The 15,238-nt window shown below is 49.5% G+C and overlaps 1 protein-coding gene across 1 annotated transcript in view; it reads right to left on the bottom strand.

The window, feature by feature from the left end:
• Nucleotides 1-1,280: 1,280 nt before the first annotated feature.
• The window catches only part of VAX2 (ventral anterior homeobox 2), a 29,063-nt gene continuing 15,105 nt past the window's right edge, over nucleotides 1,281-15,238 (bottom strand). The window contains exons 2-3 of the mRNA XM_030310792.1: nucleotides 11,116-11,303; nucleotides 1,281-2,085 (exon numbers count right to left, since the gene is read on the bottom strand). Of these exons, the coding sequence (XP_030166652.1) occupies nucleotides 1,639-2,085; nucleotides 11,116-11,303 (635 nt within the window). The 3' untranslated portion in view covers nucleotides 1,281-1,638. The remainder of the gene's footprint in view (nucleotides 2,086-11,115; nucleotides 11,304-15,238) is intronic.

Below are 15,238 nucleotides of genomic sequence, written 5' to 3'. Positions count from 1 at the left end.
ACCAAACGTGTTTCTAAGAGCAGACTGGAACAGACTGTGCCCGTCTTTTTTCCCGAATGGAGTTGAAATGTCACCTCTGGCCTCTGATTTGAGGACCCATTTCTGGTCCCTGGGCCCTCTCTCACGATTTCCATTCTTTCAAAGAAGTCTCGTGGGTCAGGGGTGACTATGAAGGGGAGAGCTTTGTGGTAATAGGCAGTGCTACATCTTGATCGTAGTGGCGGTTCCACAGATCTTACACAGGGGCCAAAATGACAGGGAACTACACACACACACACACACACACACACACTCACACACACTCACACACACACAGTGCCAATGTCAATTTCCTGGTTTTGATATTACACTTTGGTTATGGAAGATGTAACCATTGGGGGAAACTGGGTGGAGGGTACAAGGAATTCTCTAAAGTATCTTTGTAACCTCTTGTAAATCCACGGTCATTGCAAAACAAAAAGTTAAATACAAGTGTCTTACTTGAGGGAAAAAACCCACATTTTTTTTAAAAAAGTGCTTTGTGTTGTGGGGATTGTGATGAGCATGCCCTCTTAGGCATGTGGGATCTTGCCTGGATTTACCTCTTATATCCATTGTCTGGCTCTCTTCTAGATCCTGATCTCACCTTTCATCGTCTGCCCTCCTTTTTTTTTTTTTTTAATGTTTATTTCTGAGACAGAGAGAGACAGAGCACGAGTGGGGGAGGGACAGAGAGAGAGGGAGACACAGAATCAGAAGCAGGCTCCAGGCTCTGAGCCATCAGCACAAAGCCCGATGCGGGGCTCGAGCTCACAAACTGTGAGATCGTGACCTGAGCCGAAGCCGGTCGCTCAACCGACTGAGTCACCCAGGCGCCCCCCCTTTTTTTTGTAATTTACTTTGAGAGAGAGAGAGCACGCAAGCAAGCCCAGGGAGGGGCAGAGAGAGAGGGAGAGAGAGAATCCCAGGCAGGTTCCATGCTGTTGGGGTGAGGGGGAGGGAGGGTACCCAGTGTGGGGCTGGACCTCTTGAACCATGAGATCATGACCTGAGCCGAAACCAAGAGTTGCTTAACAGCCTGGCCTAACCAACTGAGCCACCCAGGCACCTGTCATTGTCTACCCTCTTGAAGAATTTGACATTTCTACCTTTCAAATATTTTTATGTTTCGAAGAGGACCTTGCAAAGAGCAATGCTTAACCAGCAGAAGCGTCCATGTGGCTGTCATGGGCTTTGCAATGCCCAGGCAGAAGCTCTAATTGGGAGTAGGAGCCTGGTACCCCATCCCCCGTAACTGTGAACATGGCTCCAGTTTTTGCTCCCTCCCATTAGAGGTCTCCTGGCTCAGCCCATTTTCCTTCCCGGTGAGGAGAGGGAGGGATGGGATCGAGGGGCAGTGGTGGTGCTGTGGAGACTCTGTTTCCCTTCTTGTCATTGTTTTCCTTTTATTTCAGTGAGAGGCACACACACGCACACTGCACTCGCACACACAAGCTGCGGGACCAAGGCCTTCTGGGCAACAGTCTCTGAGTTGAAAGGCAGGTGGGGCCAGATGTGAGGCTGCCCGCCTCTCTGGGAGCCTGCTCAGGGCAGTCCATGGGGCAGGGGAGGCAGGGGTGGTGCCGTGCTTGGGGACTGGTGTGGCAGGGAGGTGGAGGCTTAAATGTTGGCTTTCTTGTCACCGCCGCTGCCGCTGGGGCTGCCCACTCTCCGTTCTAGCCTGCTGTAGGGTGCGAAGGCCGAGGAGCCCAGTTCATAGCAGGCAGACAGGTCCAGGAGTGGGGCAGTGGAAAAGCAGAGGGCCGGTGGAGGGGGTGGCAGGGGCGGGGACGCCGACGCTGAGGTCAGTGGGTTGAGGCACGGGGAGGAGTTCCTGGGGTCACCCAGTGAGGTGCCCCTGTGGCCGGCAGGCAGGCCCAATGGGCCAGGGGTCAGCGCCAGGAGGCCGGGGGCCCTAGGCACAGACAGCAGCCGGCCCTGCTCCAGCAGCCGCAGGATGTTGGATGTGGCAAAGGCCTCGGAGGCCGAGGAGGACGCCCGCTTCTCCAGGTCTCTGCTCTGGTCTTTCTTCTGCTTGGTGCGGCGGTTCTGGAACCAGACCTTCACCTTGGGTGGAGGACAGGGAGGGGTGTCGGGAAGGGAGAGGGGACAAGCAAAGCAAAGTGGGGTCAGGTGGGAGGAGAAAAGAAGAGGAAGGGCGTGGAGGGCAAGGGGACAGAGAGTGGGGGGAGTAAGGGTGGAGTGAAAGGGGGAAGAAGAGTATTCAGAGTGTCATTAAGGTCTCTCCACACCAGCCTGCTCTGGGTGAACCAGTAAGGGACCCTCGCCCTCTAGTGCCTGCTGCCTGCTGGGTGCTGCTCTAGACTCAGGGAATCAGCAGTGACGAGAGTGGAGGGAATCCTTGATGTGGAGGGGACGGCACAGACAGGGAGGCGGATGGTGCACAGGAAATGAAAACAAACAGCCGTGACTGTCAGGTGGCTCTGAGTGCTTTGAACAGCATCTCTCAAATTATTTGTGCCGAGGAACCACTTTTTAAAGTTTTCCAGTGTGTTGTGGACCAATGTTTTTGTCAAATACAATGAAAATGGATTACACTTACTTCCATCTCTGCACTTAACCTGTCCTAGACAGATAAGAGTTTGCTGGGGACAGAACGGGGTGCACAGCAGCCCAAGAACCACCCTTTGAGAGGCACTGGTTTGGAAAAAGGCTGCAGGATAAAGAGGGGAGTGGCCGGGGAGGGGACTAGCTTATTAATGCGTGGTAAACATAGCCTCTCTGAAGAGGTGACATTTGAAGGAAATAGCAGTAAGGGAAGGCCAAGGGACAGGCAGCCAAATATGGTTGAAGGAAGCGTTTGGAAAGAAGAAAACCCTCTATGTTTGTCACTCCCGGAACTCAGTTGCTTCTCCCACCAGATCCTTGGGAAAGTGGCTCTGCGTGTGGTTGCATTCCCTCCCCTGCTGGGAAGCCCCCCTGGCTTCTCTGCCTCAGTGAGCAGCCACCCTTTTAGGACCTAGGCACCACCCCACGAACTCCCCAGCCTCAGTTTCTCATCTCAAAAATGGGGACAAAAATACCTGGGCTGTCGCAGGGATCAGATAAGGAAGTCCAGGTAGAGGGCCTCACGTGGTGCCTGGCCCACCCTGAATTGGAGTCATCATTTATTGCTCCCTTCTCTGTTCACAGCTCTGAACTAGTGGGAGAGGACAGGCCCAGAAGTCATGATTCCTGTCCTGGGGAAGCTGAGGGTCCAGTGGGATGGTGGCATTAACCCACTCCCAGCAACAAAGGGAGTGGCAGTAATAAGGAGTGTGACCAATAAGGAATGACAAAGCTTTTGCAAAGTGTCTTGTCCTTCTGCAGCTCCAGGGGTACAAGATAGGGTGGATGTGGCTGGCTCTGGGAGGAGGAGGCTCCTGGAGAGGAAGTGAGGCAGGGGCTGGGATCTGGCAGGCCTATGTCTTGGGCCCTTATGGGCTACATTGGGGCTTGTCAATCTGGGCTGCATTTTAAAATTATCTGGAGTCATGTTTTTCAAAATCCCAATGCCCATGCCACATGCCTACTCACTAAATCTCTAGGGGGAGGGGCCTATGTATCCTTTTTTTTTTTTTTTTTTTTAAGTTCTGTGTGTGATTGTAATCTGTGAACTGTGATGGAAGGTGCTAGAACTGCAAGGGTTGGGGAGAGGCACCCTGCCTGTCTACCTCCTACCATGAGTCCCATAGTCCCTAAAGGGCTGATTCATAAGGCTCACCAAACAAGGGACAAACTGAGTGAGAGACGGGCTCAAAGCCTCTGGGCTCATCCCTCCTCTCCTCCAGGAAGCTTTCAGTTCCACCACAGGGGATACCCTCTCTCAGGGTTAAATCTGGGTACAGGTCCTTCAAGGCCCAGTTCATTTGCATGCTGGGTAGGCCAGGGTGCTATCCAGAAGCACACTTTCGGAGGCTTTGGCCTCCGCTTGTCTTCTTGGTGCCCTTCTGTGGTCTTCCTGTGGGCTGCATCTTGCCTCCTCCCTCTCCTGGTTCCCCTGGAACTCAGTGAATGCTTGGTACCTTTCACCCTCTAATTCCTTGCCAGACCACACCGTGGTCCATGAGCCATGGTTTTCAACTGGCTGCCCGGACTAGGGAGGTATTTTCTGGGAGATCATCCATCACCCTCTTTGGGCTCATGGTTGGTGTTAAATCCCAAGCTCCTTGTTGATTTGGAGATGGCATGAATCTCTAAGAGGCTGCTTCCTGTGACTGTGGGCACATTCCTATGAATGGCACTTGTGTATCTGGGATGGCCCTGGTTTTTGTAATCTGGAAGGTACCGCCTATTCTGCTGTTCTGGAAGAAGCCATCTTGGGGAAGAGGTGATGGGTAAGGGGCTGAGGACAATTGCTGAAGAATCAGAGCTGCTCTTATCCAAGCCAAGTGGTGATGCTGTCAGTATTGGGACTTGGCAGTTTGTCCTCAGCCTGGATCCTGGGAGCCTGGCCTTAAAAAAGTCCCTCATGCCAGCAGAATGAGGGGAGTCCTGGGGCCAGCCTCCCACCTTTCCTTCCTCTATTGCCACATCTTCTTTTCTTGTTTCCTGCTCTGACCGTGGTCATTCATACAACACATGAACAGCAAGCATCCAATAGGTGTAGGCATTGCCAGGTGCTGAAAAAACAGGAATACCTAAAACTCTATGGGTCTCAGACACCAGTAGTGGGGAAAATGGACAGGTCAGTAAGTGTTACAAGACAGTAAGTGTTTTGGTAGAAGTAGCAAACAAGATAGTGGAAAAGATCCTGAGGTCAAACCTGGAGTCAATTATGGTTCTCTCATTAATTAGTTGGAATGGCATGGGGCAAGTTCCTTAACCTTTCTGTACCTCAGTTTCCTTATCTGTAAAATGGGGATTATAATCATGCCTCCTCATAGGTTTGTTGTAATCACTCAATGAGCTATAATCATGGATTTAGCAAAGTGCCTGGAGACACTGAAGTCTTTTAAGCAATGTGGTTAATGTGGTCAATCTAGTTTGAGGTTATACAGAGGTTAATATAGAGGTTGTCAGGTCTTTCCTAGAAACTCTGACTGGAGCCTGGGGGCTGAGCATGGAATCTAAGCTGGAATCTGTATTTTAATGAGAACCCCAGGGGTCCTACATATAAGTGGTCCGCAGGCCATACTTTGAGAAACACTGCTTTAATTAAGCACCACATGTTTTCCTTGAAACAAAGCAGGGTGATAAAGTATAAAAACAAGGAGAACTAGACTAAGTGGGACTATCCTTGTTCTCAGATATGGAGAAGAGCACATGCCACTCTGGGGTGGGGGGTGGGAGTTATTCTGGTGTGTCCAAGAACTAGATCCCTCTGAGACCCCTTCCTTGCACTCTAGGGCCTCCCTGTAATGCACAGCCTGGGGGTCTGGGCAAGGCCAGGCCCAGAGATCAGTTGCATTCTGCCTGGGTCCCTGTCCGTATATCCGAAGGACACTTCAGCCTGCAGAACTTTGTAAGTGGTGGGAAGGGAAGGCTTCATGGTTCTGCGCACCAGGTCCTATAAGGGGGGTTCTCATTAAAAGTGCAGACAACTTGGGGCACCTGGGTGGCTCCGGTTAAGCATCTGACTCTTGATTCCGGCTCAGGTCATGATCTCACTGTTTGTGAGTTCGAGCCCCACATGGAGCTCTGCACTGACAGTGTGGGGCCTACTTGGGATTCTCTCTCTCTCTCATTCTCTCTCTCTCTCTCTCTCTCTCTCTCTCTCTGTATGCCCCTCCCCCACTCTCTCACTCTGTCTCTACCACCCCCTCTCTCTCAAAATAAAAATAAGCATTAAAAAAATAATAAAAATGCAGACAACTTAACTGGGCACATAGTGGTTAAGGAAGAGATATGGAGTGAGAACGGGTCCTGAGTAAGTTCTCATTTTCTCTGTCTGGATTAGGACCCTCTTGATGTCCAGGAAGGGGGTAAAGATGCTGGTTGGCAGGAGGAAGAGAAGTGGACACAGAGAGGGAGGCAATCACTTGGAGAGCAGTTGGGGGCATATTCAGGAGAGCACTAGGGGGAGAGCTGCATGTGATGTTGAAGTCCTGGGATCCAACATGGTCTTCAGCTTTTGGTCGGTCCCTAGGAGGCCTGGCTACACCGTGGTCCCTGTTCTTGGACTTACACAAGATTGTGCCTCCTGTTCTATCCCTTAGGAGTCCCTCTATTATTTGAGCACACTTGAAGGAATCTCTTACCTTTCCCACAAAAGAGGCCTGACCAAGACTCCTAGGTAAAATCAGAGAAACACCAGCCCCCGGAGAAATATCTGACATACCTTCCTGACATCTCCACTTGGATCTCAAACTGAACTGATGCAAAACAAAACTCCAGATTCCTCTCCCACCTTCCTGCTCCTCCCCAGCTTTCTCAACCTGTTACATGGCATCACTGACCACTTCTCACCATTCACCAGTTCGAGCCCAAACCATTTCTCTTTCCCTTGCCCTGTGCACGTAAGTCATGATGAACGAGTCCTAACAGTTCTATCTCCAAGTTAGATGACATCTCAGATCTGTTCACTTCTCTCCTCCATTACTCAGAGTTCAAGACAACATGGCAGTGGCCCCCACCTCATCCACTCATTCACCATTCTCCAGATGGTGACCAGAGTGAGCTCTGTAAAATGCTGGTCCTCTCATGGCACTCTCTCTTCAACACCTCATCATGGCCTCCAAACACTATATGCTCTGCCGCCTACCTTCCCTATTACGCTTCGACTCCAGCCACGCTGGCCTTCAGACACTTCCAGAATATTCTATGCTAGTTCCCACCTCCAGGTCTTCACAGTTGTTACCCTGTGTCTTGACTCCTCTTCTGGCGCTTGTCCTGGCTGTCTCTTCCCTGTCATTCACACCTCAGCCCACTGTCATTCATCTCCTTTCCTGATGACCCCAGTCAAAGATTCCTAGTCTCTATCATATCACATTTTATCTGCCTCATAGTTCTCATCACTCTTTTGAATGCTATTTGTCAGGGCACCTGGGTGACTCAGTTGGTTAAGCGTCTGACTTTGTCTCAGGTCATGATCTCACAGCTTGTGAGTTCAAGCCCCTCGTCAGGCTCTGTGCTGACACTTCAGAGCCTGGAGCCTACTTCAGATTCTGTGTCTCCCTCTCTGTCTGCCCCTCCCCCGCGCACACGCTGTCTCTCTCTCTCTCTCAAAAAAGAAGAATAAACATTAAAATAAATAAATGCTATTTGTATTTCTCATGCAGAATGGAAGCTGCCTGAGGCTAGGTGCCTGATCTATTTTTTTCTCTGATATATCCCCAGTGCCTAGAACAGTACCTAGTATATAGTAGGTATGCAGTAATATTTTTGAACAAACGTATGGGTGAATATATGGAGAATTCCACAGAATTCTAGCTATATAACCAAGGGCAAGTTAATAAACCTTCTGAGTTTCCTGAAATGGGGATAATAGTACCCATAAAGCCAGCTTTTAATAAAGATTAATCTGGTGAGCTAATGAATGTGCCTGCTTTATTTTTATTTTTTTAATATTTTATTTTTAAGTAATCTCTGTGCCCAACATGGGGCTCGAACTCACAATCCTGAGATCATGAGTCATGTGTTCCACCCACTGAGCCAGCCAGGTGCCCCAAATGTTCCTGCTTTAAATTTTCAGCATGTTATTTAATTTCTTTGTGCCTCAGTTTCCCTTTCTTTAACACAGAAATAATAAAGGCCTATTCTGGTATTTTTAAAATATTTATTTATTTAATTAATTTTGAGAGGGAGAGACAGAGTACAATTTCGGGAGAGGTATAGAGAGAAGGAGAGAGAGAGAGAGAGAGAGAGAGAGAGAGAGAGAGAGAGAGAGAAAATCCCAAGCAGGCTCCACTCTGTCAGTGCACAGAACCCGACGCAAGGCCCAATCCCATAAACTGTGAGATTATGACCTGAGCAGAAATCAAGTCAGAGGCTCAGCTGGCTGAGTCACCCAGGTGTTCCGCATTCTGTTATTGAAAAAGTGTACATATTCGGGGCACCTGTGTGACTCAGTTGGTTAAGTGTCCCACTCTTGATCTTAGCTCAGGTCTTGAACTCAGCTCAGGTCTTGATCTCAGGGTGATGAATTCAAACTGTGTGTTGGGATCTGTATTGGGTGTGAAGCCTACTTAAAAAAAAATTAAAACGTACATATTTGACTTTTGTTCCTCATTCTTGATACAGAGCCCCTAAAGCCCTTGGAATTTCCTGAGTGACAGGAGTGCCCTTTGTCATTCATAATAAGCCCCTTTAAAGTACACCTGAGTTTATGCTAACAAGGTGACTCAGGGTGGACCTTATATAGTTCAGGATGTGCACTGGTTCCAAAAAGATCACGTCTGTGATTAGAGGTTTGGAACCCCCACCCTGGCTCCCCAGGGAGATGAGAGGGGCTGGGTTATAAATAATCATGAACAGTGAGATTCAGAGAGCTTCTGGGTTGAACACAAGGAAGTTCTGGGGGGTGGCACATCCATAAAATGTATAGAAGCTCCTTGAACACCTGCACCCCAACATCTTGCTGTATGCATCTCTCCAATTGGCTATTTCTCTCCCTCCCACCCCAAAAATTTGGCTATTTCTAAGTTGTATCCTTTTTTTTTTAAGTTTATTCCTTTATTTTGAGAGAGCAGGGGGAGGGGCAGAGGGAGAGGGAGAGAGAGAGAATCCCAAGCAGGCTCCACACCACCAGCTAAGAGCTTCGTGCAGGGCTCAGATTCACAAACTGCAAAATCATGACCTAAGTCAAAAGCGAGAGTTGGATGCTTAACCAACTGAGCCACCCAGGTGCCCCCCTGAGTTGTATCCTTTACAATAAACGAGTAAAGGAAAGTAAAGTGTTTTCCTGAGTTCTGTGAGTCATTCCAACAAATTGACAAGCCCGAGGAGGAAGACGAGGGAACCCCCAATGTTTCAGCTGACCAGTCGGAAGTACAGGTGGCCCCAGGGACATGCAACTGGCATCTGATGTGGGACTGTCCTGTGAGACTGAGCTGTAACCTATAGTGTCTGTGCTAACTCCAGGAGCCAGTGTCAGAATTGAATTGAATAGTTTGAGTACCAGTTGGTGATTGAGAAAGGGGGACTTGGTTGCTGTTGGTGTTAGAAAACACCACACATTTGGTGTCAGAAGTGCTGTCTGGAGAAAACCTCACTCCCATCCCATAAGATTGTGGTGAGAGGAATAAATGAGTTAGGACACGTCAAGCCCTTGGAGCAGTGCCCGGTATAGGGGAAGGTCTCAACAGAGGTTTCCTGTACCATATGTTACCTGTAAGACCCCGGGGACGGGGGAAAAAGAAAGGGGAGTGGTAAGCAAGTCAGTAAGTTGAGGATTCACTGAGGGCTCACTGTTAGCTCAGCTGTGTTCTGAGCTCCCCATGGAGGCCTGAAGTGGAGATGTGGCTTTCAGACACATTCTTGTTCTTGGAAAGTGTGTGCTAGTTGGTGCCCACCACGTACACACACACACACACACACACACACACACACACACACACTTTACCAAGACATGTGGAAGGGTCTCTTGGGATGAAGTCAAGAAGTCTTCCTGGAAGAGGAGGGGCTTGGCCCTGACCACCAAGGGCAGATAAATGTCGGGCGCATAGGGGGCAGGGCAGGGGAAAGATGAGGACAGGGAAGGAGCTGCTGGCCTGGGCATCTGAGGTGCCTTTGGAGAGCAAAGTTTCAGGGTAGAGTGTGCTGGCAAAACTAGGCTAGGCAGAGGGCAGATAGGACGAGAGGGGCAGGTACTGAGGGGTGACTCTATGCCTGATGTCCCCCCAGGAGCTCTGGCCGGGCCCAGCCACCGCAGCCCTCTCTCTGGCAGAGCCTGGCTTTCCAGCCTCCTGACTGAGTGTCGCTGGAGGGAGGGCCCCCGCTGCCCCAGGCCATCTGCTGTGTTGTTTGGGGCTCTGCCGGACAACAGGTCCAGGTGGAGACGGCCTGGGCCCGCAGGACAGCAGCCGGTCCTGACTGAATTGCAGTGGGGGTGCCAAGGGAAGCACGGCAGCAGGCACAGCAGGGACCCCTGCATATCCCACCACAGCCTTCTCCAGGAAGCGCACCCTTCCAGACTGTCTGCCTGCTCACTCTCTCCTTCCTCGCCTCTACCCTGTGTAAGTCCTGTTTTGGTCATGTCTGTAATACATCTATCCATGAGCTCCCCCATATATGAGGCTAAACTACCAGAGCTGTTGCTTGACTGAGGGTCTCGAGTCATTCTTTATAAGCCCCAGGATGGTTGCCAGTTTACGGGTGGCATAAAGATGCCAGACTGCTTGTCCAATCCTAGCTCTGGAGCGTATTCTTTGTATGACCTTGGGCATAGCCTCTCCTCCTCTGTAAAATGGGATAATACAGGCAGCTACATCATCGGGTTGTTGGGAGGCATTGGTGAGTTACCGCAGGCAGAGCACTTAGAGCCCTGCCTCCGCACCGTGAGTACTAGGTATTATTAGTATTATTGTTATCATTATGTGTCGCTGTTACCAGCTTGAAATGCCTCCATTCGCGCAGAGGGGGTGCTCACTTTACAAAAGCTTTTTCTTTGGGTTAAGCTTATTATTGTTAAAATGCGAAGGCATTCCTGAGTAAAGGGGGTGTTCAGACTCCTTCTCTCCAGCAAGAGCTTCTGAGGCACAGTGGGATGCAGGGCATGTACGGAGGATGGGGAGAAGCCCAGGAGGGGGAAATGAGAAGTCCCCTATCCAATTTTGGATCATTTCTTCTCTTCCCTGGAAGCTTTGCTCCCAGCAAGCCAACCCCTCACCGTCCTTTCCTGCAGGGTCCCTCACGCACCAACAGCCCCAAGTAACTCCCTGCATCCTGGATGCCCCTCCTTCCTATTTCTCTGGCCTTTTCCCATGTTCCATCCAAAGTGCCTGACGTATCTGGAAGGCCCCCTGTTGGCATATGCCAGCTCTCTCTTGTCAGCGCTATATTCATTGCTCTGGTTTGCCTATAACTCCAAGCCTTTCCCTAATGCGTGTCTGAACTCCTCAAAAGCTGGGTCTCCCTGCAGCAGCCCATAGGCCTCACACCCCACGAAGTTCCCAGGCTGTAGGGCAGGGGTGGAGTGGCCTGGCCCTGCACTCTTACCTGGGTCTCGGAGAGGTTCAGCTGGCGGGCCAGCTCGGTGCGCTCTCGGCCCACCACATACTGGCAGCGCTGGAACTCCATTTCCAGGCGGTACAGCTGCTCAGCCGTGAAGGATGTGCGGGTCCGCTTGGGCCGGTCCAGGTCCAAACCCTTAGGCAGGACAATCTCCCGGATGGTCCCTTTGGCATCTGCAGGGGCCATGACAAGAGGCAGGTTAGTTCACTAATTAAGGATATAGGCCACCAACAGTCATATTAACAGGAGGCAGTGTGATCTAACAGGGAGCTCGTTGAGCCGGGGCCTGGCTCTGTGACCTCTGACAAGTTGCTTACCCTCTCTGGACCTAGCTTCTTTAATCATCCAACGCAGTATATCGTGTCTATTGGGTATATGTGTGTGAATGGGCCTTGTTACAAATTTCAAGTCTACCACCGTAGCGTGGGCAGAAAGAATTCACTCTGACCCAGCCAGGATTCTGTTTCCTCAGTAGAATAAAAGAATAAATGGAAACAGATATACTAAGTCCTCAAGTGTAGAGGAAAGGACGGGCTAGAATTGGGTATGACCGGGCAGGTAAGGCTTACTGGAGGAGATGTCCTGAGCCAGGTCCTGTGCTGGGTGTGTATGCATGCATGAGCACCTGGGTCCCCAGACCCTCCTGGGTTCCATGAAGAGGCTAGCTGGTAAGGGGCAGAGGGCAGCCTGGGAAGCTGGGGTCCCCAGGAAGGAGTCCAAGGACCATTGCCACTACATCAAGCTGCTGGGGTGCCTTCTACAGAGGAGATTTCTGCCACTCCCCACGTACGTCGTCCTGAACAATAGGCCACCCCCCTGGATCCTAAACCAATGCCATCCATGCACAGGGTCTCCAAAATTTTGGAGGCTACTTAAGAGACATTGAAAACCTTGCAGCCTACGTTCACCAGATACTTCCACTTAAAGAACTGAGAAATGGCAACAAAGTGTTCAGCAAAAGTAAAATATGATTTGGGGGAGGGTGGGCTGTATATATACATCAGCTTTAGCAATAGGGGCAGAGATGATAACATGTTTGAACCACACACTCGGATAGCTGGAAATCTAGTTATTAGTTATTTGTGTCAAAAATTGGCACGTGGAAATATGCAGTCTTGTATTCTGTAGGACTTAGCAAACCATTCCCAGCATATGACACTGCTGACAATGAAGCTGAACTAACAGTAGTTTACCATTAGGGAGAAAGATGAGTGTCGGCAGAAAACCCACCAGCTCAAGGCAGCCCTGATCAACCAACGCAGGCACTGCTGATCAAGCACAGGTGACAGAGCAACCCTCCACAGTTGGGGGAGTTTTAACCCTCCCCCGGGGGTCACACATTCTGCCGTGTGGCCAGAAGTGAGTGGCCTGGCTGCTCGTGTTTCAGTCAGAACGAAAGCTGACACCTGGGCCGTGTTTGCTCGAGGCCAGGCACGGTTTTGAGGACTTGAAACTTCCCAATGTTCTCAGTGAAGCTGGAACTATTATTAGTCCCATTTTACAGATAGGGAAATGGAGGAACACATTTTAAATAACCTCCCTGAGGTCACACTGACAGTGTTCCATAAGGTCTAGAAACAACCTTATTTTCCTTTACGAATACCCTCTTTTAGCAATGTTTAATGATTCAGTGGATAGGTTATAATGAAGAGACCTTTGGTCATGGGTAAAAAAAATGGAATCTTCTGGATGGGTTCATCAAGTGCCCTGGAAGACATAGGAAAGGACCTGCATTTGGAATGTTGCTGTCTTCCAGGAGGCTCCTGTGAGCCTCACCACTATAGATTCTACTTTTAGAATCCCTGCTTTAGAGAATGAGTCTAACATCTCTCCTTCCAAATCCTCCACCATATGATTTATGAGAGTGGTTCTTCCTGGCTCCTGCCCCGGCCAGCTAACATTTACTCCTCCAGAGTATGTGTTAGCTCCTCCTGCCTTGCAAGTCCTGCCCCTGATCTCAGAGGTTCTCAAGAACCTTTGTGCTCAGTCAACCCTGGGAAGAAGATGTGTCTGGGTCAGGGGATGTCACTCTCAGAGGTGGCCCTCCCCCCACACTGGGCAGAGCACATCAGATGGACATGGGCCCGGCTCTTGGAGTGGAGGTGGAAACCCCACAGGCCTTTTGGGACAACTCAAGCTTTCCCTCTCCGGTACTTTCTACATTCTGAAAAGGTGGGGTAATATTTGCGGCCCCATCAACTGGGTCCCCTTTGCTCAGATCCTATTATTTCCAACTGTGGGACCGGTCTCAGAACTTCCCTCACAAAACCCAAATGACTCCATATCCAAAGGCACTGATTTTATTAGAAGTGTTTTGGGGGGGTGTGGACTGGAGGAGGGGTGGTGGGTGTTGTATGTGGTGCTGGAAGCTTTACATCCTCTTCCCAGAGAGCCTCCTGGAGCCCACCTAGAGCTCTAAGCCTGTGTTCCAGACCACTGAGGTCAACTCATAGATGTCCCTCACCCTTTCTTCTTTGTGGAAGAGCTAACACAAGCATTCCTGCCTCAGGGAACAGCCAAGGTTAGCTCTTCCTCTCAGGGTCGAGGAAGGCAGGAATCATATAAGAAAGGCAACTTGCCCGCCAGATATCAAAACGTGCCATAAAAATGAGCATATGAAAAGATATTCAACATCACCAGCCATTAGGGAAAGGCGAATTAAAACCACAAGAGATACATATTAGGATAGCTAAAAGAGGGGCGCCTGGGTGGCTCAGTCGGTTAAGCGTCCGGCTTCAGCTCAGGTCACGATATCGCGGTCGGTGAGTTCGAGCCCCGCGTCGGGCTCTGGGCTGATGGCTCAGAGCCTGGAGCCTGCTTCTGATTCTGTGTCTCCCTCTCTCTCTCTTCCCCTCCCCTGTTCATGCGCTGTCTCAAAAATAAATAAACGTTAAAAAAAAATTAAAAAAAAAAAGGATAGCTAAAAGAAATGATACTGAGAGTGTCAAAGGCTGGTGAGGATACAGAGAAAGTAGAACTTTCTACACTGCTGGTGGGAATGTAAATGGTGCAGTCACTCTGGAAAACGACCTGGCAGTTTCTCAAAGAGTTAAACATACACTTACCATAAAACCCAGTGACCACACTCCTTTGCATTTATCCTAGAGAAACAAAATCTTAGGTTCACATCAAAACCTATACGTGAATGCTCATAGCTGCTTTATTTATTTATAATAGTCCCTAAATGGAAACAAGCCAAATGTTCAATAGGTGAATGGTTAAGCAAACTGGGGTACAGTTATACTATGGGATATGACTCAGCAATAAAAAGGAATGACTATGGACAGACGTGACAATTTGGGTGAATCTCCAGGGAATTCTACTGAGTGGAGAAAACCAAAGTCAGTTCTCAAGATTATGTACTGCATGGGTCCATTTATAGAACACTATCACAATGACAAAGTTATAGAGGAAGAGAGCAGATCCATGGTTGCCAGAGGTTAGGTAAGGGAGGGTGTGACTGTCAAGGGGTAGCCTGAGGAAGTTCCTTGATGGTGACAGAACAGTCCTGTATTTTTTTTTTTAATTTTTTTTTAACGTTTATTTATTTTTGAGACAGAGAGAGACAGAGCATGAACGGGGGAGGGGCAGAGAGAGAGGGAGACACAGAATCGGAAGCAGGCTCCAGGCTCTGAGCCATCAGCCCAGAGCCCGACGCGGGGCTCGAACTCACGGACCGTGAGATCGTGACCTGAGCTGAAGTCGGACGCTTAACCGACTGAGCCACCCAGGCGCCCCAGAACAGTCCTGTATTTTGATCGTGGTAGTGGTCATATAGGTCTATAAATGTGGCTTCATATAAAAGTTTCATAGAACTATATATGAAGACAAAAAATGAGTGCATGGAAAAATGGGTGAAATTCGAGGAAGGTCTGTAGTCTAGTCAAGTATATTGTACCAATGTCAATTTCCTGATTTTGACAATGTTTTATAAATACGTAAGTTGCCACCTCCGAGAGAAGGTGATGGGTACACAGGACCTCTCTGCCAAACCTCTCTGTACTATTTTTACAACTTCTTGTGAGTCTAAAATGATTTCAAAATAAGACATCAACAACAACAGAACATACCATGAAGCTACAATGAGGTTTTGTCACAGAGATGGACA

This window comes from Lynx canadensis, chromosome A3 (genome assembly GCF_007474595.2).
Source record: "Lynx canadensis isolate LIC74 chromosome A3, mLynCan4.pri.v2, whole genome shotgun sequence".
Taxonomy (NCBI): domain Eukaryota; kingdom Metazoa; phylum Chordata; class Mammalia; order Carnivora; family Felidae; genus Lynx; species Lynx canadensis.
The sequence above is the reverse complement of the archived record's forward strand: the minus strand, read 5'-3'. Positions and strand labels throughout refer to the sequence as shown.